Genomic DNA, 27960 nt, shown 5'->3' on the forward strand with positions numbered 1-27960 from the left:
CTATTCCATTCACTTGACTGGTTCAGCTCTAAACTCCACTGAATAAGTGCGGATATCTCTGGCGCATTTGATCATCTAATTCCCAGGAAGCCTCCTCAATGGCATGGTTGCGCCACAGAACTTTTACCAGTGGAATCTTCTTCGTGCGTAGCTCCTGTTCCTTCCAATCAAGAATCTGCACTAACATTTCCTCATAAGCTAAAATATCGCCCAACTCCAGTGCTTCATATCTAATCACATGGGAGGGGTCTGGGACGTATTTCCTCAGCATAGAAACTTGGAATACGTCATGGATCTTAGATAGGACCAGTGGTAATGCCAAATGATAGGCAACTGGACCCACTCTCTCAAGAATCTCGAATGGTCTAATATACCTAGGGCTCAGCTTACCCTTTCTCCCGAACCTCATAACACCCTTCAGTGGTGCCACCTTCAGGAACACATGATCTCCTATGTCAAACTCCAATTCTCGTCGACGAGTATCAGCATAACTCATCTACCGGCTCTGCGCTATCCTGATCCTGTCTTTGATGAGTCTGACTTTATCCTAAGTCTGCTGTATCAGCTCTGGCTCCAATACCTGTCTCTCACCAACCTTATCCCAATACAACGGGGATCGGCACCTCCTGCTATACAGTGCCTTATACGGTGCCATCTCAAAGTTGGCTTGGTAATGTTATTATACGCAAACTCAACTAGTGGCAAATACTGCATCCAACGACCTCCAAAGTCCAACACACATGCTCGCAGCATATCCTCCAGAATCTGTATCATCCTCTCTATCTGTCCATCTGTCTGAGGATGAAAAGTTGTGCTGAACGACAACTGAGAACCCATGGCCCCTTGCAGACTCTTCAAAAAACGAGATGTGAACTGTGGTTCTTTATCTGAAATTATGGACCCTGGGACGTCGTGGAGTCTAACTATCTCCTAGATGTATAACTCAACCAATCTATCCAAGGAGTAGCTAACTCTGATCGGTAAAAAGTGGGCAGTCTTCGTCAATCGATCCACCACTACCCAAATAGCGTCATGTCCATACAATGCTAGTGGTAATCCTGAGACGAAATCCATCGCTATATGCTCCCACTTCCACTTAGGAATGTGGAGTGGCTGCAACGATCCTGCCGGCCTCTGATGCTCAGCCTTCACTTGCTGGCACGTCAAACACTGACCCACAAACTGAGCTATCTCCCTCTTCATGTTGCTTCACTAGAAGGACTCTCGGAGATCCCTGTACATTTTAGTGCTACCTGGATGTACAGTATATAGGGACCGATGCGCTTCCTCTAGAATGACCCTTTTGATATCAGGATCGACAGGAACGCATAACCTGGTACGGAACCTCAAGGCTCCATCATCTGAAATGCTGAACTCTAGTTCCTGACCATCTTGTACCTTTCCCATAAGCTCTACTATTTCTGCATCATTCCTCTAAGCTGTTTTAATCCTCTCCTGTAGAGTCGGCTGCAAAACCAAATCAGCAATGAACGCCTGGGGATCACCCTCTACCAGCTCCACGCCAAGCCTCTCCAGATCCATCTGAATCGGATGTTGAATCTTTACTGCAAATACAGATGAATCCATTGATTTCCGACTCAAAGCATCAGCAACCACATTAGCCTTTCCCGGATGGTAGCTGATAGTGCAGTCGTAATCCTTTATTAGCTCCAGCCATCTCCTCTGCCTCATATTCAATTTTTTCTGCGTGAAGAAATACTTTAAACTCTTATGGTCAGTAAATATCTCACACCTACCCCCATATAGATAATGCCTCCAAATCTTCAACGTGTAAACAACCGCCGCCAACTCTAGATCGTGGGTAGGGTAGTTCTTCTCATATTCTTTCAACTGTCTTAAAGCATAAGCTATTACTCTCCCCCACTGCATCAATACACATCCGAGCCCTTTATGGGACACATCACTATAAATTACGAACCCCTCTTCTCCTGAAGGTATCGTCAACACAGATGCAGTGATGAGTCACTGCTTCAACTCCTGGAAGCTTTGTTCACATTCATCAGACCACTCAAACTTCACTCCCTTCTTGGTCAATCGAGTAAGTGGACCTGAAAATCTAGAGAAACCCTCAACAAACCTGCGGTAGTACCCAGCCAATCCCAGGAAACTCCTGATCTTGTGCACATTCTTTGGTCGTACCCAGTCTACTACCGCCTCAATCTTACTCGGATCAATAGAAATACCACCCTTAGATATAACATGTCCAAGGAAAGTAACCTATTCCAGCCAAAACTCACACTTCTTAAGCTTCGCATATAGCTTCTTCTCTCACAAACACCTGCAACACTATACTCAAATGCTCCTCATGCTCCTCTGGACTCTTCGAATACACCAGTATATCATCAATAAATACTACCACAAACTTATCCAAGTACTGGTGAAAAACCCTGTTCATAAAATCTATAAACACTGCAGGAGCATTCGTTAATCCAAACGGCATAACTAGAAATTCATAGTGACCATACCGTGTTTTGAATGCCGTCTTCAGAATATCTTCCGCCCTGACTTTCACCTGATGGTACCCGGAGCCTAAATCTATCTTCGAAAAGATCTGTGTCCCCTGTAACTAGTCAAACAAATCATCAATACGCGGGAGCAGTTATTTATTCTTGATAGTTACTTTATTTATTTCTCGATAGTTAATGCACAATCTCATCGAGCCATCCTTCTTCCTCACAAACAAAACCGGTGCTCCCCAGGGTGACACACTAGGCCGAATGAACCCCTTATCTAACAGCTCATGCAACTGTTCTTTCAATTCTTTCAGCTCTGTCGGTGTCATTCTATACGGCGCCTTCAAAATCGGTGTTGTCCCTGAAACCAAATCAATAACGAACTTTACCTCACGATCAGGAGGTAGTCTTAGCAAATCCTCAGGAAATATATCAGGAAAATCTCTCACCACTGGGATATCCTCCACCCTCAGTTCCCCTTCTGATATAGCCTTCACATAGGCTAAATATCCCTGATAGCCTTCTGATAGCCATCTATGCGCCTAAATAGCAGATAATAACTGAGGTGGGGTGCGCACACGTGATCCCACGAATCTGTACTCCTGTCCCTCTAGAGGTCTGAACACTACCACTCTCTAATGGCAATCAATGCTAGCACAATGGGAAGCTAGCCAATCCATGCCCAAGATTACCTTAAACCCATGTATGTTTAAAACCACCAGATTAGCTAACAAAGACCTCCCCTGAATATCCACTAGACAGTCCCTGAGTACCTTTCTACATATCCCTATGGTCCCAGTTGGCGTAGCAACAAACAAACTAATTTCTAATTGCTGAGGCTCAAACCCACACAATTTAACATAATCCCGGGCGATAAATGAATGCGACGCCCCAAAATCAAACAAAACAGTAGCTTCAAATGACAGTATTGAAACAGTACCTGTCACCACATCTCCTGCCGCCTCAGCATCTCCTAGCATCAAAGTAAAAACTCTGGCTGGGGCCATATTCCTCTACTGGAATCCTCGTGGCACTTGATAACCTCCTCGGGCAGGTCTAGGAGCAGTACCAATCTGTGTCGAACACTCCCTCATCATATGTCCTGGCTCCCCACACCTGTAGCAAACACCTTACCCAGCACGGCACTCTCCCAGGTGTCTCTTCCCACAAGATGGGCAAACTGGAGATGGTTGCAGACCTTGGAAATCACGATTCCCGGTTCTCTGTCTCTGGTCCCTATAATAGCCACCTCTCTTCCACACGGCACGGCCGACTCTTTGCTGAAAACCAGAAGGTGTAAACCTCTTCTTCTGCCTCTGCTCGTTAGCCTCCAACCGATCACCAATTTCTGCTATAGTGGCTTGGTCAACCAGCTCGGTGAAGTCTTGCAACTTCAAAAATTGATACATGCTTATAAATTTCTCTCCTTAAGCCTCTTTCAAACTGTCGTACCTTCTTCGCCTCATCTGGAATAATGTACAGGGCGAAACGAGATAGCTCGATGAACCTCGCCGCATACTGCTGCACTGATAACTGTCCCTACTTCAGATTCAGGAACTCTTCAATCTTAGCCTCCCTAGAAAAGGCTGGAAAATACCTATCGAAGAATGTTTCTTTAAACCGTTCCCACGTCATCTCTACAGGTACAATCCTCTACTGCTCTAATACTCTCACCGCCGACCACCACCTCTCGGCCTCTCCAGTCAATTTATATGTGGCAAATAGTACCCTCTGTTCTTCAGAACACTCTAGCACTACAAATATTTTCTCTATCTCCTATACCCAATTCTTAGCGACTGCAGGATCCATTCCCCCTGAGAAAGCTGGAGGATTCATCTTTATGAACTTCTCTATCGAGCTACCGTGGCCTGTCGATGGACCACCCTGTTCCTTTGAACTTCTCGCAATCTCTGCCATCACTTGCTGTGTTATGTTGTGTAAAACGGTATCTGAATCACTACCCTCAATGCTCGAGGGTCCAGCACCCTCACTCCCACTGGTGTGGGCACTATTGCCACCAAGGTCCATCTTGAAAAACATGTAACTTAACTCAAACCTCATTCTCTGTACATATCACTCAACTCATATGGTATATTTTCCTAATTAACTCATCACTCTTGATCTTAATTCAAGGTTCAATCCTGTAACCTAGATACCCGACCCGACGATAGTTTACAATGAATTTCCTAAAGTCGTCACCTCAGGAAAATCACACAAACCACCATGGAAGTCTTGCATCAAGACTACAAAACTAGACCTCGAATTCCCTTATCCTATATTCTGGTATTATTACTGCTACACTCTAGAGTCCACAGAACCTAGTATCTTACGCTCTGATACCAAATGTAACATCCCTCAATTTCTTAATATAAAATGTCACATAATAGATCAAATGGTCAACCCGAACCCGTTGGTAGCGGGGACACCTATCAAACACAGCGAAAAAACTAACAGCAGTAAACATAAAATCTCAAACATCCAATCATAAAACATAATACCAGAGCTTTCTATAACATCAAAATATTGTTATTATATACAACCTCCAAAAGTCAAAATAACACTAGGATCAAATAACAAAAACTCGTGATCCTAGTTCAATGCTTACCCTTCTAGTAGGGAAACTCCAATCACTCAATGGCGGCTCTGGCTCGCCGATCTCACTGAATTTCCTGAAAATCATTTAATGTTCAAGGGTGAGACACTTCTCAGTAAGGGAAAATAAACTAAATACAGTTATGTGGCAACATGAATATTTAAGGTACATATACATATACATATACAGTACATTTCATAATTCTGTAAACATCCATCATATCGTACTAGATAAACATATATTTTCACATCTGTTAATAAATCATAACATACATAAAATCATCTGTTAAACTATAGTACTGAAAACAAACCCAGGATGAATAGCTACCTGTTGTCATGTATTACCCCCTATGACGGGTTGTGCAGCCCGAAGGCAGGACCCGACAATGGCTAGTCGACCGCTACCAAATCAAATATGTCTGTAAGTACGATGAGCCCGCCACACCCTGGTCCGGACTGCTAGGTGGATGTCCGCACTCTACTAAAAGCCATATCGACTATCCATCTCCCATCCCCTCGTGGGATGGTTAGCACTAATCTGTCGTAGATATCTGATTAACACATATAGCTATGGTACCGAAACCCTGAACTGAACTAAACTAACATCCTGGTGGTGATAACATATAATACATGATCATATATATAACATCATTACGGCCTCATGCCGAAAATATAGTAATTATAGCCTCGTGCCAAAAACATAAATACATGGCCTCACGCCAATAACATAAATACGGCCTCGTGCCGATAACATAAATACGGCCTCGTGCCGATAACATAAATATATATACTGAAAATAAATCATTTATCATATATTCGTCAAATTCATCACAACATAACTCATCTTTTCATAATACCTGAAATCATGCTTTGTTCGTAAAATCTTTCACATAAAATAATATTTATGCCACACATTTGCTGTTAAAAGTCATACTTCATATTCTAAAATCGTGATTTTCCGGCATCTCATACATACATATATAATTTAATCATCATAGCAGTATTTTCCCAATCGCACATTTCATTCATAATAAACAATATAGCATATGCTTTTCTGAAAATAAATTTACTCATAATTAATAATAATTTGCATGAAAAATAACTGTTTTATTTTATTCCCTTACCTGGCTACTGAGAAATTCATTAGGACCCAAATCCTACGCCCTTGGTGTTTAACTCTTAAAATTTACATTTTTTCCAGATTAATTAATCTATTTCTCCAAAATAATACTCATCGAGCCTTCCCTAGGCTCCATATACCTCAAATTAATATTTAAACTATTATTTAACATCCCCACTTAATTTTTCAAATTTTGCCTACGGGTCCCAAAATTACACCTGCGGCGCTCACCCATACCCTAAATTCCAGAAATCCTACTTCAATCCCAGATGCTGAATATTTTAACATTTTTAAATTAATACTAATTAATTAAAAATAAGCCCCTTAACAATCCCCCGTACCCCAAATTTGGGGTTTTGGTCTGACACCCCCATGAGAATTTCGTCCCGCTAAACTTATAGAGAATCATCTCTAGATTCTCGTGGTGGTGTCCATTCATCGATTGGGCTTGTATTTTGTAAGAAATTAAATAAAAAGGAAAAAATGGCTTACCCCAGGGAATATGCCTACGTCGCTCCTACCACCGATCTGCTCCAACAGAAATGATGGCAACGGCGAATGGAGTCCAATGGTATCTTCGGATTTTCGATCGAGCGAAAATTTGTCACGAAATCGAGGAGAGAGGGAGAGAGAACGTGAGGAGAGAGAAAGCTGCGTTGCAGCAAATAAAGAAAAGAAAAGAAAAGAAAAGAAAAGTACAGAAGAAGAAGAAGAAGAAGAAGAAGAAGAAGAATGAATGAATCCTTTTTTATAAAAAGGTCTCCTAAAGCTTCTTTAAGCTTCAGGAGATAATAATAATAATAATAATAATAATAATAATAATAATAATAATATATTTAATTAATATTAATAATAATATATTTTATTAATAAAATAAAAATAAATTTTAATTAATTATTTTTTTTCTTTTTCTTTTAAATCCGACTAATTAATTAATCAATTAATTTTTTTTTCTTTTTTTTATTTTTTTTGAAAATCAATCCACTAATCTTTTATATCTCTTTTTGGGGTTTTTATAGAATTCTTTCAAGATTTCTCACACAAATGAGCTGAAAACAAAGAAAACCAATATATATATATATCGCAGCTTGGTCGACCGACGCTTGAGATTTCCTAGGCACCGACACAGTTCGGTCAACCGAGGCAAAAATGAACTGGGAGGGTCGATTGACCGAGAGGGTGTACTGTGCCATGTTTTGGTCGACCAAGGGGAAACCAAAAGCGGTCGATCGGGGAAAATGTGTTCACTAGTGTTCGGTCGATCGAGGGGTCAAAGTCAACATGTCATGGTCGACCGGGGCACTTTATAACTGCAATGCTCGGTCGACTGAGCATAGTGGATTTTCCTGATTTTGCCTGATTTTGATCCAAAGTTCTCTCTAAGGTCCAGATTTGATATATTACAGCATAAACATGATTCTTAGGGATTCTTGGTGAAGGGATATTGCCAAAATCAAGGATATACCAAGAATTGGCTTATTGACCTATTTTGGGTACCGAGCACTAAGTAGTATAATGATTTTTCTTAAACTATGCTCTTTGGTGACTAGAGAGTATCCTATAGAAATGATGACATAGAGGAGTAAGGATACAAACCAAGGAATGGGTGAAACCTCATGGAGTATGATCATGGTTTGGTGAGGACTTCCTATAGATGCAATAGACCAGAGTTAAAGGATTTGCAATTTTAAACTTGAAGGGTTTCCTAGAGGATACCTCTAATCTGGTTAGAACTATGAGAAGCACACAATGTACATTGGTCATTTATGATTAGTGGTGCTTTAAGCCTAGAGTGACCAATGTACTTAATTTCGATTTCGGCTTTTCATGTTCAAAAGAGAGTTTAGGGTATGATGATATAGGATATAAGATGGAACCCTAATACTCAATTTTGTGCAATGGACAACTACTGCTCAACTTTGTGATTTTCATGTTGGCATGGATTGAGCATTTAGAACTAAATACCGAGCATACATGCCATGTCTATTTGGAAGTGGATAAAAGTTCTTAGTATAACAAGATAGCTTAGTGAGTGTGTATACTAAGAATTTTGTTTTAATCATCAATCACTTCCTAATCCTACAGCCTTACAAACCCTAATCCTAGGAGCAAAGGAAGGATAATCAAGAATGCATTTTCAGTTTGAATTTGTTTTTCCCTAAGTCCTACGGGGTTCGCTTTCATGATAATCCACATCATTTTTTTGTCTAAGCCTCTAGCACATCTAAGTAGACAATTAAACCAAACGTGCCCTTTTCTCATACAATAGAAGCAAACTTTATATATGCATGAAGGATTATGCTTATAAATTCTAGTTTTACTCATTAAGGCAGTACTGTGGGTATGATAAACAAAACATGAAGCCTTTATGAAAATATTTTTCTTTTTAACTTCCAAGGGTTTTTCATTGTTATCCTTTTCATGAGTGGGTTTGAAAATTATTTTAGGATAGTCTTTGGATTTTCTTTCTAAGGATACAATTTTCAAAACCTTCTCAATTTTTCTTCTTTCTAGAGTGGCCAGATAATTTTTTAAATCATTTATGTGCTTTGCCACATTTTTATTTTCATTTTTCAAAAATGTTTTCTTCTTTGATATCTCAACTAGAACTCTATGCATTTTAAATGAGGCCCTTTCTAGTTTCATATGTGAGAGCATGCTTTCATTGTAAAATTCAATACATGATTCATCACAAAGTTTATCACTATGACATTCATATGAATCAATGCATGCATGATCAACAGGACTATCACAAAATGCAAGGGATGATTCATTCCATACTATACTGCAACATTCAATATATGAATCATCACATACATCATTATTGAAATTATTATGATATTCAACAGATGATCCAGCATTTGATACATCACATGAGCAAACCGATGATTCATCACAAGATTTTTCATAGTAAACATCGCACAAACCATTTACAGCATTATCAACAAATGATTCAGTATATGACTCAACACAACATTCATCACAAAAACCATCAAATGAGCTAGAGTGACAATCATATACCTCGTCGTTGATTTCTAGCTCATGAATTACCTCCTTCTAATCATTTAAGCTTGGAGCATCCGGAGGAGTTACCATCCCCATTTCCTGGGATTTTCCATATTTCTTTTCTAGTTCATTCCAGATTTCCTGTGCAGTCTGACATGCCACCAACTCAACAAAGATATCAGAATCTAATGCAAGATATAACATGTCCATGGCATTAGAACTAATCATAATAAAATCATTTTCATTTATTTGTGCACATCTTCCTTTGGCAGTCACAAGCCAAACCCTCCAATCCATAGATTTCAAGAATATGGTCATTCTAACTTTCCACATGGTGTAGTCGACACCACAAAATACTGGAGGACTGGAAAGTGATTGTCCCTCAACGAATGGGGATACACCAATGTGAGTCATTGCTATCTTTTTGCAAAAACATTTAGGTCAAGTGCAACGAGGCTCTGATACCAATTGTTAGAAAATGTGTATTCCCAAGAGGAGGGTGAATTGGAAATTTAAACTTTCTTCCTAGGTTCAACTAATCCTACAATCAATATTACACAAACCTAGGGTCTTTCTATGTAATTCCAAATGCGTATATAAAAATGATGTGGAAATTAAATCAAATGCATCATTCACACCATAACATACATGTGTGGTAAATATAAAGTATAGAAATATAAACAAGGCACATGATATGTTATCGGGGTTCGGCCAACTGTGCCTACGTCCCCGCCTCTAGCTCGCAAGCCCGAGAATTCCACTAATAGTTCACTTAAGGGTGGAGCGGCACCATTTACAACCAGGTCAAATTAACACAAGGCTGACCTTAACCTTAACCAGGTCAATTAGTGGGGCTGACCTCAACCTACACACCTTAACAGGATGACACACCTAGCTTTCCTAACTGGGTCTAAGCCAATCCGGGACTATTCCAAGGCTAGTCTCCCTCTTCAGACCCGTGCCTTAATATATAACAAATGTGTATATAATCAGATGGTACAGTGATTGTGCTTTCGTGTAAAGCAAATATGTACTCAAATGCACGCAATAACATACACCACAAATATTATACAATATGTAAGCTCAATGTGGTCTAGATGGTTCAACTCTCAAAGGTATTTTCTATATGTGTAATGCGTACGTGAGAGTAACAAACAAGCAATCTTTGTATCACAAGATATTCAGCCAATAAGTTCACACAAAGATGTCAAGTCTCCAGTATTTCAATCAGTAAGATATCTCAAGCATGTAAGTATTAAATGATGTATATGCTTGGTTTGCAAAAGGTGTGTAATCTTTGTATTCAACAAATAATATATGAGTGAAAAAATATTGCAACAAAGATCACTATCGCACAAACAAATATCTCTTCAAATATTTTACAAGATAAAAGCGCAATAGATATTTGGAAGTGTTTGAAAATTTTTTGCAACCAAAAACAAATACAATCTTCTCAAGATCTTGCAATGAAGGTGCAAGCTCGGAAGATCAAATCAAAGTCTTCTTGGGAGAGACTTATTAACAAAGTCCCCTAAGAATACTAGGGTTTAGTTCTCATAAAAATAAAATCAATCTTAACAAGCTTTATAGCCACTTGCTTGGCTACTCCTAGAGTAGGCTGGGCTACAGAGTTAACTGCTTTCATGTGTTCTATATCCTTCTTTAAGGATAAGTTGAGTCTCCATGCTTCCAACTGCAAAACAAAATTATGAGTAGCCGCCGTATCCACCATAGCGTGAGTACTCTTCCCATTTATCCTTAAGTCCACAAACATTAACCCTTTTGCTCGTGTAACTTTTGGTGTTTTTGCCTACTTTTCCAATGTGTTCACCAATCGCACTAAACCCACCCTCGGGGCATCATCCTCTTCCTCATTGTATTCCATTGCCTGTTCTGTAATGGAAGCCTGTAAAGCATTAAGTGATGCTTTGTGAGGGCACTCAAAAACTCTATGAGGACCTTGACACAAGAAACACTCAAGTTTACCCTTTCCCTTGGGTGTGTTGAACCCTTGAGACGACGAAGCTTCCTTTGAGGTTGATGATTTAGAGTCGGCTCCCCCACTCTTGGGTTTGCCATTCTTGAAAGACTTTCCACTGTTTCCCTCTTCGCCAAACCATTTGGACGAAGTGGTATCATCACCAGCGTAGTCAGTCAAGCGTTTTGTAGTCGCTTGTGCAATTGACAAGTCTTGAACCCTTTGCCTATGAAGTTCAATTCTTGCCCACGGTTTCATCCCCTCTAGAAAATAGAACAACTTGTCCTTCTCCGACATATCCCGCATATGCAACATTAAAGCAGAAAATTGTTTCACATATTCGTTGATTGACCCCGTATGCTTGAGGTCTCTCAATTTTCTCCTCGCATTATACTCAACATTTTCAGGAAAGAATTGTGTCTCGAGCTCTCTCTTCAAGTCTGCCCAACTATCAATTACACAACGTCCATTTTTAATTTCTCTGTACTTGGTACGCCACCACAATTTGGCATCACCAATCAAGTACATGGTCACAGTATCCACCTTTGCCTGTTTTAAGGCCATCCTCACAATGGGAAAGTACTGCTCCACATCAAACAAGAAGTTCTCTAACTCCTTGGCATCTCGGGCACCCCCATATGTTCTGGGTTCTGGCACCTTGGTCTTGCTAACTCCCAAAGTGTTGGAGTTCCCCATAGCAAGAACCATCAGATCCACCTTTGCATCCAGATCAGCCATTCGCGACTGCAAAGTTTCAACTGTGTGGCGAAAGTCCTCTGACATGTCACCTATCAAACCTGTTTGATGTTTTTGTGATCCCATCACCTCATCAACAAGTTCTCTCATCTGGGCCACCTCCGCGACCATAGTGTTGGTTGTTGTCTCAACCTGTGCTTCCAATAAGCTGATCCTCTCAGCAATGTTTGGTGCCATGGTCACTTACCAAAGCTTCCCAAATCCAACAACGAAGGCAATCGAATTCACGTAGTAACTTAACCTTGGGCTCTCACCAAGTGTCACCGACTTGGCTCTGATACCAAATGTCACGGTCCGACTATTTTCAAACCCTTGTGAAGGGTCGTGTAGCGCTAGCTAAAGCACTCTTGCTTAACTAGCCAACCTATCGTTTACCAACATTCATCCACGAAATACTTTCATTAACATTCATTCAGATAGCAGCAGAAACAGTAATCCATTCATGAAAGTCGTGGCAAGCAAGCAGTAAACATTGAAGCAAACGTAATTCATTAACAAATCCTCCGTTGACATGTTGTACTTAGTGAGGGAGGCAAGTAGGCTAAGCATGTTGACAATTGCTAGTTTACAATGATTGATGAACACTCACCCTCCCCTAAAGAGGTTTTTATGTAATTATCATCCTAACATTAGGAAACATCAAAGTGATAGATGAGTCATACTGTCTTGTTTGACTTACAAACTCTACTAGCATAAAATAACCCTACACTAGTATTCACATTATGGAAACTCATCCCAAGCACACAAGATAAGCAGTCACAGGCAAGCATAATGCCCTGAACAAGTTTAGCTCATGACACTTAGCTATGCTCCATCAGGGTTCTTAAATCATATAATGCGATTTATAAAACAATATAATATCATGATTTCATTTCACAAATCAGTATAAACTATTATACTATAAATCTATATATAAAAAATTGAAATACTGTAACTTTGCATAAAATACCATCATACTATAGTTCTATATAAAACGCTATCATTTTGTAATTTTGTATCAAATGTTGTACTATAGTTCTATGTAGAACGCTGCAACTTTGTATAAAATTTGTACTATAGTCCTATAGAGGACGCTGTAATACTATATAAAATCTATACTGTAGTCCTACAGAGAATGTTGTAATACTGTATAAAATATGTATTGTAGTCCTATAGAGGACGTTGTAATACTGTATAAAATCTGTATAAAACTCTATCATACTGTAGCTTTGTATAAAGCACTCTTTTACTATAATACTGTAGAAAACCGTGCTTCGGCCTATATATGTTTTACCATAAAAAACTGACAAGTTTAATTATACATAACTTTCAAACTCATGCCACACAGACTGAGTGATAACTTATACTATAATATTCTACTGAAAATACTGGTATAATTATCTTTAGGGTTTTACTCAACTCAATAATCTAATTTTCTCAAACATACATATAACATTTCAAGTTTCCCATTCTCACAAATCCGTATACTCAAGAAAACATATATATTACTCAAAAATCACATATTATAATTTAATCAATAAAATTTCTGAAAACGCCTAATGTAATCAACCCAGAATATTTACCATTTAAATACTCCTAAGCCCATACTCTTCCAATAACTAATTAAACTTGAAAAAAATATTTATTGGAATTGATGATCCCAAGAGGGGGGTGAATTGGGTTTTAAAACTTTTTGACTAATTTAAATGTTTCACTGATTCACCACATATCATATCCCATTTTAATTATGGTTGTATATATAAAATGAGTAAGCTATAAGTATGAACATACATGTGCAACATATCTTATTTAAATTAAATATGTGCATGCAAATAATTATAATTGTAAATAAATAGACATACACATATGAAAATTAAAGTGCGAAAATTAAATGAGATAAGGAGAGAGAAACACACGATATTTGTTATCAAGGTTCGGCCAAACTAGCCTACGTCCCTGCCTTGGACATACCCCCCAAGGATTCCACTAACATTGCTCACTTAAACGGGCGGAGCAGAAACCGTTACAACCTCTCCTTACGGAGCGAGGTAAACCCCAGCTCAATTATAAGGCTGAACCCAATTTGTCACTTACGGGGCTGAGACTCCCCAGTTCAATTTCTGAACTGAACCTAACCGGTCTCACTTACGGGGCTGAGACTCCCCAATTCAATTAATGGGATGAACCCAACCGGTCTATTAAAAATATTTTTGTACAATGAGATGCTTCTACAAACAAGCAAATTTGTACACATTGAAGAACTATATGCACTCTCATATGATTGAGAGTAGAAACCTAAGCAGCAGCAGCAGCAAGCGTAAAACCTCAATCATCCATCCATAATAAATAATACCAGAGTTTATTACAACATCATAAAACTGTATTTATATACATCCTCATAAACATCAAAATAACTCTAGGATCAAACACAAAATAATTCTGACCCTAGTACAAAATCTTACTCTCCTAACAGGGTAATATCACTAACTCAACAGTGGCTACGACCCGCCGGTCACTCAAGGTCCCTTGAAAAATTAATGTAGTTCAGGAGTGAGACACTTTTCAGTAAGGAAAAATAAACTAAATACAGCTATGTGACAATATGAACATTTAAGGCAATTATACATATACAGTACATTTCATATATCGATAAACATTCATCATAATTGAAATTAGGAATAGCTTCCCAAAAGGGGGGTGAATTGGCTTTTAAAAATTTCTTTTAACTTCTTTTAAGAATCCTTAACTTCTTTAAACACTTAACCAATTTTTTAACTTGTTTGTTTAATTTCACCAATCACACAAGAACTTAGTTCTTTTATCCAATCAATAACACAATTAAACAACCAATCAATTAAACATAATCTTCAAACCAAACAATCAATTTATTTGCCAAGTACAAGTTAAACATCAAACGGCCAAACCAAGATATAAAGTATTCAGCACTTTGGTAATATAAGATCTTGAGATTGTTTGTTTGTTTATATAAGCCCCGTGATTATGAATTTGAAAACCTTGTGAAAAATGTAATTTAATATTTAACAATCCTTTCACAAACACAATAAAGCTTTTGTAGTCAGCCCTAGATATAAATTTTAATCAAGCCCTGTATATATGGATTTGCTTAATATGATGTTCAATACAACATTCAATCACTCTTTCCAAATATTCAAAACTCAAATAAACTTTCAGTTAATTTATCTTTGAGTGTTTAACCAAGAAATGTACTCCTGTATGGTTTCCGCAAGATATGGTTTCACTAACGTACTCCCTTTTGGTTTCCGCAACCTAAATCAAAATTAATCTTTAAGTTTACTTGATTTCCAAATATGTGTGGTATATTTGATTTTCAATTTAAATCATCCACGCAATTTAAATATGTACTGAAAATAAAGAATAGGGAAAGAAAGAGTGAGATGGAGATTTTTACGAGGTTCGGCTTATACCGAGCCTACGTCCTCGCCTTTGGCAAACCACCAAAGGATTCACTAAGCTTGTTCCGTTGATGGGTGGAACAAAATCGATTACAACATTCCTTAGTTAAGGCTAAAGCCTACCTTCTCCAAACGATATTCCCTCGTTCGGTCACTCCTTACATAGGCTAGAGTCCGCCTCTCTAAGCAATATCCCCTTGCTTAGCCAACGATTCAAATACCTTGGAACATCAATGAACTACAAGAAACATAAGAAAAAATCTGCGTACGAGTATACTCTCTCAAAGAGCAAGTTAGTACAATTTCAGCACTATATACTTAAATGTAAAATATCAATAGGAAATAGAATGAAACTCAAGTGTAGAATTCACCAATATCCTTCTTAGAAGAGGATTAGCAGTAGGAATTCAAAGGAAGAAGGATCAGCACTTCAGAATTCTCAGCAAAAGAATTTTTCAATGAGTGAGCAAGAGAACTTAGGAAGAACAAGAGTACTTTCAGCTTCTCAAAACAGATTTTTCAATTCTTAGCATTTTTTTTTTTTTGTTTTGCAAAACCATGTATTTATAGGCTTTCAAACTTGAAAAATTTTCCTTAAAGAATATCCCTATTTATTAGAATATTTAAGGTTCAAACGGCTATAATTTAAAACATTAGAATTTTAAAAATTCGCCCGTTGAACAGTTTTTAAATGTCTGATAATAGCGACCCCATTTTAGTGTTTTAGCCATAACTTTTTCTGTATAACTCTAAATTAGGTGTTCTTGGTTTCAAAAGAAATATAAGAGAAAATCCTACAACTTTCATGTTTACCTCTTTTTAAAATAATGAGTGTTTGATAGATAAAAATTCACCTCAATGCGACTATATAAAAACTGACAGCATTTAGGAAAAAAAAAAACTCTTTTTGGTGCTCTTTATTCCAAAAATGATTCTAACATTTTTAAAATAATTTTTGACCTTATAAAAATATTATTCAGGTATTTTAAAAAGTATCTAGGTCTAAGAAGTTAACCTAAGAGCTTCAAAATATTTCAAACGATATTTTAAATATTAAAGCACTTACATGAGACTTCTAAAATATTAACATTCTAAGTTCTTGAGTCTTCAAACTTTGGATTGAATCCATATTTTCTTCAAGTTTCCATATTCTTTAAGCTTTCTTACTTTACCTTTCTTTGGATCTTTTGACTTTAATATGCCTTGGCTTTCAACAACTTATTCATGTCCTCATGTTTTTCAACAAGTAATTCATGTCTTGGCTCATTTAAGCTTCATTTGATCCTTGTGAGCACTTTGACCTTGCTTCCATCATATTTGATCCTTGTGGGCACTTTGACCTTACTTTCACATATATGAACCCTGAAATATCATTACTCACACAAATACATTAAATTTCACTTGTTTGTTAGCATCAAAACAAGATAACAAGATTTTAAGCCTTGTAAGGCCAACAATAACATACTAAATTTTCATATAATTTCATATTTATTAATAAATCATAACATACATAAAACATCTGTTATAACTGATAATACTAAAAACATACTCAAGATGAATAGCTAGCTAATGTCATGTATTACCCCCTATGACGGGTTGTGCAACCCAAAGGCGGGACTCGATAATGGCTAGTCGACCACTGTCGAATCAAATATGTCTGTAAGTACGATGGGCCCGCCACACCCTGGTCCGGACTGCCAGGTGGACGTCCACACTCTACTGAAAGTCACATCGACTATCCATCTCCCACCCCCTCGTGAGTTGGTTAGCACTAATCTAAACATAGATATCTTATCTATATAGCTACAGTACTGAGCTCCTAAATTGAACTAAACTAACATCCGGGTTCTGATGACATATAGTACATGATTATATAGCATCTTTCATAATTTCATAAATACAGCCTCACGCCGAACATTTCGTAAATACGGCCTCGTGCCATTCATCTCATAAATACGGCCTCGCGCCGAAATCATACATAAATACGACCTCGTGCCGAAATCATACATAAATATGTCATTCTAAAAATAATCATTTTATCATGCATTTATCAGCATCATAGTGTACTGTATACTTCCATAACTTCTCAAATCATACTGCATTCATATCATTGTCATATCATAATATTTTTAAATGTAAAATAATATTCATGCCACACATTTGCTGTATAAAACCATACATTGCATTTTAAAATCATACTTTCTGGCATCTCATACATATATATACATTTCAACATATCAGTAGTATTTTTCTCAAACGTACATTTCCTTCGTAATTTATAGCTATAATACATGCTTTTCAGAAAATAACTTTTCTTATAAATAATAATAATTTACATGAAAATGACCGCTTTAGTTTATTCCATTACCTGACTACTAAGAAAGCCCCTAAAATATCCTAGCCTAATACCCGTAGGATTTCTTGATCAAGACCCTGAAAATGAAAACTCACAATGCTAAATTTCAGTATTTCTATGTGTACATCATTTCCTATAACTACCGTAAGGTCAAATTTGGCTTAAAAAGCCTTACCTCAACTCAGGGATGGTTTCCAACTTGCTTTCACCAACGATCTGCTCCGACAGATTTGGAGAGAACTTCCCTAGAAGCGTCGTGATGGTTTCAAATTGTTGATCCGGCGCAAATTTGGCCCGAGAAGAAAGAGAGAGATAGAGAGAGAGAGAGAGAGAGAGAGAGAGAGAGAGAGAGAGAGGGAGAGAGTTTGCTTAACCATGAAGATAAAATCCAGATTTTTAGTATTTATAGGACTAGATTCGTCGACGAGCCACCTCATTTCGTCGATGAGTCCTTTAATAATTTCATCGACGAAACCCACTCCTTGTTGACGAAATTCAGTCGGCTCAAAAACTTCTCTCAGTATTTTCTTGTCAACGAATCCTGTCTTCATTGACAAATTTTCTTATACCCTCATCGACGAATCCCCTGTATTCGTTGACGAAGCCCTGATGATTCCCCTAGGTTATTCCTTCCAAAGTGCAATGTTGTCAACGAATGCGAAACGTTCATCAACGAAGTCGACTTCCTCCTTCTGTTACTGTTTCCATTTCCCTTCCTCTTTATTATTCAAATTCCATTTTTATTCGGGTTGTCACATTCTCCTCTCCTTATAAAATTTCGTTCTCGAAATTTACTATTTATATAGTTTATCATCCTTTAGGCAAAATGGTCTACCTACTTTATTACTTACCCTCACTTGTGGCGGAGGAATACCATGGTTACAACTCAAGTTCTAAGAGATTACATATACCAAAAGAAATTTCCCCCGAAACTAAAAGATCACATACTATCTCAAGTATTACATGTACCTACAAAAGAAATATTACATATTTACTTACATTTCTAATTACATTTAAACTTCTTGGAATAGTTGCGGATATTTCTGTCAGATCTGTTCCTCGAGCTCCCATGAAGCCTCTTCTATCACATGATTCCTCCATAGAACTTTTACTAGAGGAATTTTCTTATTACGTAGTTCATGTTTTCTTTTGTCCAGAATTTGCACTAGTACCTCCTCATAGACTAGTGAGTCACTGAACTCTAACTCACCATAGCTGATAATATGAGAAGGATCTAGGACGTATTTCCTCAACATAGATATGCGGAATACGTCGTGTATTCTGGATAGTGTAGGTGGCAAAACTAGCTTGTAGGCCACCGACCCCACTTTCTCTAAAATCTCAAATGGACCGATAAACTTAGGTCTAAGTTTACCCTTCCTACCAAACCTCATAACTTCTTTTAACGGAGCTATCTTCAAAAATACGTGATCACCCACATCAAACTCCAAATTCCTGCGGCGATTATCAGCATAACTCTTCTGTCAGCTCTGAGCTACACTGATTCTTTCCCCGATGAGTCGAACCTTATCGTACGCCTATTGTACCATATCTGGATCCACAATTCACCGCTCACCCATCTCATCCCAATACAAAGGAGATCGACATCTCCTATTGTACAAGGCCTCAAACGGTGCCATGCCAATACTGGACTAGTAACTGTTATTATACGCGAACTCCACCAGTGGCATGAACTGAGTCCAGATACCCCCAAAATCTAGTACACATGCACGAAACATATCTTCTAGTGTTTGTATCGTCCTCTTAGTATGTCTGTCTAACTGAGGATGGAATGTTGTGCTAAACAATAACTTAAAGCTTCTTAGGATCCGAAGTCAAGTTTTTCTTAATTTTATAGGTCATAAGTGACTCAATCAACTCATCAAGTGTTACTTGTGTTAGATCCTTTACTTCCTTAATGGTGGTTGATTTAGCATGCCATGACTCTGGTAAAGATCGTAGAACTTTTTGAACATTATCCTCCATAGAATAAGTTCTACCGAGTGATTTTAATTCATTTGTGATCTGTGTGAACTGAGTGAACATGGATGTGATAGATTCGCCCTCATCCATTTTAAACATTTTTACTCATTAGTATGTAAATTTTAGACTTCTTAACTTAATATGTCCCTCATAAGTGATTTCAAGCTTATCTCAAATTTATTTACTGGTATTACAATCACAAACACGATTGTATTCATTGTCACTCAAAGGACAATAAAGAAAATTTTGGTTTGAAAGTTAAACTCAACTAACCTTATTTCGGTGTCCGACATCTCCTCAAGTTGTTTTGGTTCACCTTTGGCTTTTTGAATTCATAATCTCCTTTGGTGATGACTTGCCACATTTTGAGATTGTGTGTTTGAATGAAGATGGTCATTTGATTTTTCCAAGCCGGATAATTGGAGCCATTGAACAATGGTGGCTTGGTCACGGATTGTATTTTGGAAGTGGTGCCCACCAAATACTCCATTTGATCTTATACACTCTGGATTTTACTCTGAAAAATGCAAGCGCCTCACTCTGATACCACTTGTTAAACGTCCCACCCAAGAGTATATAGAGTCAGAGGGGGGTGGATGGACTCTTTTCGCATATTTTTTATTTTGTTTACAAAATAAAATACTTGACAAGATTCAATCAATTATATCACAATATAGGTAAAGTAAATCAAGCACAAAACAAATAAAATAAGGAGAATGGTAGAGAAAGATACACATAGGGATTTTACGTGGTTCAACATTAAGCCTACGTCTACGCCTTAGCACTAAGTCAAGGATTCCACAATCCACTATAATCTCCTTCACCGATGGAGAAAGCCTCACAACTCAAGAACAAGTCCATACCACACTCACCAAGAGTCTTCACCAAATGGTTCATAAAGAACCTTTATATCAAGATGATTGATTAAAACAAAAATGCTATTCAAATGAGCTAATATCAATTACAATCAAATCCTCACACTACTCTCTGAAGGAATGAGTCAAACAAGATTTAAGAGTAAGAAAGATTGAGCACTTGTTAATGTATAACTAAAATACAAGGTGTTAGGTTTTGAATACACAATATATTTTTCACTATAAAACTTGTAAAATCACCAAAACCATATTAAACAAGTCTAAGGACTTGTATTTATAGCCAAAAACCCTTGCTAGGCGTTATTGGACCGTTGGGAGCAAATCCTAAAAGACACTAGTCGTTTTCTAGCCGTTGGTGCGTTGTTCATGATGTGCATAGTCGACGAGTGGGGTAGACTCGTTGACGAGTCACCCGGGCTGAAAACTCATTTTAGCTATTGGAATTGCTCGTCGATGAGTGCTATGTATTAGTCGTCGAGTGCTCTATTTTTTTTCAATCTTAATAAGCCTCTAAATGAACTAACTCATGCTAAGACAAGTGCAAATGAGATATGATTGTTCTAATGATGCTTGTGGCTTGTCCAAATGAATTTCCCCTTCAGTATAAGATATCTTGTTTATAAAAACACATTTTAAAGTTCATTTAGATATCTTATATGCTTATATGCTAAGTTTGTCCTTTATAAAAAAATATGCTTGACTTTCTTGAGGTTTTAGGACATAAAGCTCGTTTTGACAAAACCGGAACAAAGTATGTAGAAGTTTATAAAACTAAGATGTTGAAAACTTGTTCATTTAAAAACATATTTTGAGTTTATGATTCTTTTGACAAACTTTTAAATTTAACTTTGGAAACTATGAAAGTTGAATTTGTGACTTAAGTGAGTTCTTATAAACTCATGTGTCCTAATATGCATGCATTTGCTTACTTAGAAATCATGTAAGAAACAAAACCGTAAGAGTTACAAAATGTACTATCTCAAACACAAATATCACGGTAAGAGTTACAAAATATATTATCTCAAACACAAATATCATTATAAATAATTTAACAAAAAGTTTCCTTAGATGTGCTTGAGTCCCTTTCCAAGCGAGTGTTGATTTGACCTTTTCTATTTGACACCTTACTTGGTCCAATATTTACCTTTAATTTAGTACTTTATGAATTTGTCACTTGTACTTGTACCTAACATGTTTTGTAAAGATATAAAACATTAGAAATCACAAATAAGTTAATATCATCAAAACATATTAGTTATGATTATGTAATCCTAAAGCTAATATTTCATTATAATTAAATGAAAGAGTAAAAATTATCTTATTAGGAATAAGATTATTTTTAAACACTAACACAAAATATTCACTTTCTCAATAACATTTAAATTTAAATATTTTTTTTAATAAAAAATAGAGACCTTTTGTAATTATACTATTAAATTACAAGCCACGTGGAGAAGCGGAAAAGTGCTACTATTTAGACAAGGCGGCGGGTGGGTTTTAGCTTGCTTAGTCACCGGCGGGAAAAAACCTCTTTGTTACAGGACGGGAGGCTAGGGTTTCAGAGGCTAGGGTTTCAGAAGTAGAGCAATAAACCTCTAAGTTACAGGGCGGCGGGAGGCTAGGGTTTCAGAAGTAGAGCAGATGAAGACCATATTGTCGTCGGAGACCATGGACATACCTGATGACGTGAAGATCAAGGTCAAGGCGAAGACCATAGAGGTTGAGGGTCCTCGCGGCAAGCTCACCCGCAACTTCAAGCACCTTAATCTCGATTTCCAGTTGATCAAGGACGAATCCGGCAAGCGGAAGCTGAAGATCGAAGCCTGGTTCGGATCTCGGAAGACAACCGCCGCCATTCGTACCGCCATCAGCCACGTGGAGAATCTCATTACCGGCGTCACCAAGGGCTATCGCTACAAGATGCGCTTTGTCTACGCCCATTTCCCCATCAACGCCAGCATCACCAATGGCAACAAGTCCATCGAGATCCGCAACTTTCTCGGTGAAAAGAAGGTAGGTATCTTGCCCCTATCTGCCTTCTGGTATCCCTGCCTTGATTCCTTTGATATACTCTTATGTTCATATGGTAGTGTTCTCTCTTATTTTTAGCGTGTTTTAATTATTGCTTGATATTTGGTCTCTCCCATTTCATTTGAAGTGTTAATACACAGATGGACAATCGCTCATGTGGAGTGCTTTTAATTTATTTTTTTCGCTTCTTCATACTGCAAAGTCCAACTAACTTGGAAATTCTCTAATCCTATGCTTGGAGAGACCTTGGATTTGGATAAGATGTAATATAAAATTGCATTGAAATTTTGTTTAAATCTTCCCAAATTCAAATCCATGGTCCGAAAACCGTACTCCCAAACACAATGTAAGATTTAGCATCGCCTTGTCTAAGATTCTTCTTGTTTGTTCTCCCTTGTGAATTTTCTTTATTTTGTTTATGCATGTGTGCTTGTGCTACTTCTACTTTTTATTTTTGCTTTGCTCTTTTGTTGCTCAAGTTGTTGTGTCTTCTACTCTCTGTATGTATGAATTGAATATGAATGCTGTAATTACGCCTTTCACTTTGAGTTGTGTTTATTACATTTTTAAATAACCACCTCAGTATCCTTCACATGAAGATTTCTTGGTTGTTAGCACAAACTTCTTGTTTATCGATTGGTGAATTGAGCATGCGATTTGTAGAGGTGCTTATTTCTCTGTGTTGTACCATGAGTTATAGTGAAAACATGTGTTAAATATGCGTTCAGCAACATGTGGAGAGATACATTGATCAATATCTGGTTTCTGACTGGAGACAATGCATGCTAAAATGAGGTATAATCTTGTTGGGTTTTTTGGGGAGGAACCTATTTTTTTAATTAAATATTTCAAGAGAGGGACAGTAGCAATCGTTTTGTTTCAGGCTCCATTTGTTGGAAAAAAAATATTGTTGGATGGGTTTTGATACTCAGGGTGTTGTTAATTTGGACCCATGGTTAGCTTGCTTCCTCAAGAGTGGGGTGCACTCTTCTTATGATTTTATTATTGCCACTTTTAGCTTTCTTTCATTTATTGAATTCGATAGTATCTAGAGAAACTCTGTTCAGTTGGCGCATTTTAAAATATTGAGAGGACTGTATTACCATCCGTGCTCAAGTTTTGAAAATGCAATTTGTGTTTACTTGAACTTTAATGTTCAATAAAAGTAATCACGTTATCTGTTTTTTGGGCCCACTTGCTCTTCTTTTTTCCCAAAATTAAACTTCCTCAAAAAGAATTCAAAATATCATCTGGTACTTAAAAAGCTGCATCTAAGTTTACAAATTACAGCTGAAGAACGGAGAACTGACTAAAGGAGACAGGTTCAGATATTAAAATTAACTTTTCTTCAAATCTTTGGAATGCATCTGGAATGCCAGGTCTAGAATGTCTGTCAACCACCAACAAAATTCAAATTTTAAGGCTTTGATATGTGTGCATGAAAGTTTGAAGTGCTTGCAAAGCTTTTTTTTTTTTTTTCCTTCTTACATGTTTTTCTTGATGACATTCACATGTTAAAGCATTGTTCTAAAATGCACGTACGCACAGATGTGAAATTCACATTTAATGTGTTGATGTGTGTATGTGTACCTTATGCAAAACATTCTCTTTTCTTCGAAGAGGATTTCTTGTTGAAATATGTGTGTGTGTGTGTGTGTGTGTGTGTGTGTGTGTGTGTGTGTGTTGGGGGGGGGGGCATATATATTTGTGTTTGGTAGAAACTGTAACTTAATTTATGAAGTCTTTTATTTCTCTAAACCCAGACTGCTGATTTTCTTAAGTTTGTTCTTGTAGTCATGTGAGTGGTAATTGCATGTCTTCTGTTATCATGGTGGATTTCTTGATAAACTTTGCATCTATGGTGTGCGACAAATGCAGTTACTTCATTGGAAATATAAGTTTGTGATGTAATTTTTATTTTAAAATCAAATGCTATTGGCAAACTGATTTGTAGAAAATATATATTTGTTAATAAATTTAGTATTTTATAATTTATTAGATTGTTTGAAACTGTATATTCTTGCATAGCTTGATATTACACAGAGAGTTTAGTATATAATAGTTGGACTAAATGAAAGGGTTGCAAATGCATGAAAACTGGAGTTTGTGTGACCATTTTATCAAGAATATGAATGATAATGCTTATTAGATTTTTCTCCTCATAAATATAATAATTTTTATGCTTTTTATTTATTTATTTTTAAAACATGCATGCGCAATGCTGTGGCATGCCTAGACACGTGCTTAAACGTCTTGATCTGATCGTGCTTAAGAAATTACTATTTTTGCAGCTGTTTCAACATGAAGGATTCGGCAATTGTTGTTGGCTGTAATACAAGTTCTCACTGATATTGAGTAAAGTGTTATACCGGAATATAATTTGCAGGCATTTTTTTTTGTTTTTGTATATATGTATTCTGGGATATTCCCCAGTGTAGGTAAATTTAAAGTTGTTTTAGGTTGTAAACAAAATTGTTGTTAAAAAAAATTGTAAACAATTGTAGATTTACAGTATGTTCAGTGGATTTATGCGCCACAGGTATGCTTTATTTTTTTTTTATTGGTTGCAATCCCCCAAAGCGGATGATGCGTTCAATGTGCTTTACATGCATGGATGTTGTGTTAGCTGAAAATGGGACCTTGGTGTTTTTCGTCATCAGGTTAGAAAAGTGGATATGCTTGAAGGTGTTAACGTCGTGCGGTCTGATAAGGTTAAGGATGAGCTAGTATTGGATGGGAATGATATTGAACTCGTTTCACGGTCTGCTGCCTTGATAAATCAGGTCATTTCCTCCTTCCTTCCCTCTGCCATATGCATGCATTGGTCTTTGGTATAATTTGTATAGTCTGAACTCATTTGCATTTTTTTTTTTCTTTTGGTTGGGACAGAAATGCCATGTTAAGAACAAAGATATCCGAAAGTTCCTTGATGGTATTTATGTCAGCGAAAAAGGAACAGTAGCTGGAGAGGATTGAATTCTGAAGTAACTGGTATTTATGTTTAGTTTTAGCGGCGGTTCTCTTATATGATGAGATTGGCTCGCTTTTTTGCTCTATTCTGAAGTTTGTGGACAGTTGTCATGAGCTAGTTTCAGATTGGATTTTGCAATTTTGTTTTGAAGTTGGTCTACTCTATAATTTTTTTGTTTTGTTTTGTTCAGAGTCACAAATTCAAATTCAAGGCCTCAAATCCAAGGTCTCTCCAGTCCAAACATAGAGAAAGTGTATTGAGTTACAATTTTGGTTGTCAATGGACAGCAATTACTGATGATTGGCGATTTTGTATTTTCAGTGGGGTGGTGTTAAATTTAGCTGATAGTCCCAATCTTAAGGCCCCTGCAACCTGTGCAGTCTGGTTTGAAATTGTTCACATGTCTGCTATTGCACTATTTTTAGGCAAATTAGTCAATTTAACTGTGTATAAACATGGAGAATAGTATGTTGATTGTCAATCAAGTGGCAAGTCATTGTAAGGTTCACCCAAGAAAACAGAAGGAAAAAAAAAAAAAGACTTAATAAATGTTTGATATTTTGAAATAAAATGAATTGTGGAATGTAATGAAAAATTGTATGGGAGTTTGTATGATTACAAAGATGAAAATAATTATAGGGATTTGTTTAATTATGGAGAATATTTTTTTTTTTGTTTTCTTAAAATTACAGGAAAATCTCAGCGTGCTTTTTAATTTTATTGCTCCTATGGCTTAGTTTTTAGTATTATTTACTTGTGATTATGGTTTATTTTTATTTTCTTAAAGAATAATTGAAGTTGTATCATTTTAAAATTTTGCAATAGTGTTCTCAATTAGAATCTTGTTTGTCTTTGTTGGAAGAGTCCCTCTTGAAGGTGGAGCGCTTGAATTTTTAATGCAAGGGCGTCCTTTAATTGTGAGCATGATGAAGGAAATTGAAAGACAGTGATAGATTAAATTTTTTAGGCTATAGGGTAAAAGATATTTATCTCTTTTTTCCTTTTTTAAATAAAATAGGTGGGTATATTAATACCTCAACACAGAGAGACTGATTGAGTTGTATATTTTTAGGAGGATGGCTAACTCCTTAGTTTGCCCTAAAATTTCTTATTTCAACTCCCTAGCTGATTAATTAATTAGGGTAAGGAAAATATGAGGTGATCTCATTAAAGAGAACATTCAAGGAAATATGAGGCGACTTTAAGCACTATTTTCTTCGAAGAATAGGAGGTGCCTCACTCAGGGAGTGGCTTAGAGAACACGACCTGTTATTTGAAAGAGCTACTAAGTTTACTAAAAGAAGTAGGTTCGGTTTCAAAAAAATCACAAATTTTTCTTGGGATTTGATAAAAAGATACAAACATTCACTTAAAAGGCTCATCTTTTAACAAAATATAAGAGAAGATTAATGTCTGTTGTCAAATTTCAGAAAAGGTTCGTGAAATTTTTGAAATTTCAGTGTAATTTTTAAAAAATTTTGAAATCTTAGTGGAAATTTTTATTTTTTTTACTAAATTTTAGGAGATAACACACCCTCCCTGCACCAATGTTTCACATTTTGTTCTCTCCAATATTAAAATTCTCTTTCCCTTGATCAGAAATTAAGATCTGAAACTGTTCTCTACGATTTTTTTCCCCCAGTATTAATATCTTAAATGAAAGTATTGCATGTAAAATAATAATTTAATAAAATTTTAAAATAAATGAAAACAGAATATATAGATAATAAAATTGATTTTACAACAGAATTGCACGTGTCTCATATCTAGTCTAATTTATAAAATTAATGACTATTCTCATATATTAAAATAAATATATTTTTTAGTTCAATAAGATGTCTTATACTGACTCATAATACAAGCGTGTGGTCTATTAATTGTATGCTTCTGCAATTTCATGTAGTAGTTTACAACTCCTCTTAATCTCACAATTATCCTATCACTTTTTTTGTGTTGTGTTCTCCAATTGAAAGCTGTAGTTTGAGTTATACAACAAAAGGTAAAAGGCTTCACACAACATAAAAGACATAAAAGCAGCTTTTCAAAGTAAAATTAAGACTGAATCCAATAAAGAAAATTATAATAAGAAGGCATTTGATTCATGGCCATGACATCTCATTACTCCGGTTTGTTTGATCATGGCAATTTGATGTAACGGGAATGTTCATATTCTTGTGAATGAAAGGAATCTTATTCCCATGAAAATCTTACTTGCTGGATTAATTGGCGTCATAATTTTGAAAACCTGCATTTCAAATTTTTCTCTCAAGAAATCTTCTATTTTATTGTGGATAAAGACTAACAAAAAAAGATATGAATGATAATATTTGAATTTTTGAAACTGTTATAGACAAGATTAATAGGCCTACTAATGAAGAGCCAACAATTATAAGACCACCATAACT

At 36.6% G+C, this 27960-nt stretch overlaps 1 protein-coding gene across 3 annotated transcripts; it reads left to right on the plus strand.

Moving 5' to 3' along the window:
- Positions 1-22003: 22003 nt before the first annotated feature.
- LOC131147980 (large ribosomal subunit protein uL6-like) lies at positions 22004-26126 on the plus strand. Of its 3 annotated transcripts, XR_009134974.1 has the most exons (5): positions 22025-22566; positions 25245-25367; positions 25474-25575; positions 25746-25780; positions 25877-26126. XR_009134974.1 is itself a non-coding variant. In XM_058097684.1 (4 exons), the coding sequence occupies exons 1-3, from the start codon at positions 22195-22197 to the stop codon at positions 25558-25560; spliced, it is 582 nt and encodes a 193-aa protein (XP_057953667.1). In that variant the 5' UTR covers positions 22004-22194; the 3' UTR covers positions 25561-25575; positions 25746-26126. The 3 variants fall into 3 exon arrangements, 2 of the variants coding, with proteins under 2 accessions (XP_057953667.1, XP_057953666.1); XM_058097684.1 differs by having other exon boundaries at positions 22004-22566; positions 25746-26126; XM_058097683.1 differs by having other exon boundaries at positions 22004-22566; positions 25474-26126.
- The last annotated feature ends 1834 nt before the right edge of the window (positions 26127-27960 follow it).

This window comes from Malania oleifera, chromosome 2, assembly GCF_029873635.1.
Source record: "Malania oleifera isolate guangnan ecotype guangnan chromosome 2, ASM2987363v1, whole genome shotgun sequence".
NCBI lineage: Eukaryota > Viridiplantae > Streptophyta > Magnoliopsida > Santalales > Ximeniaceae > Malania > Malania oleifera.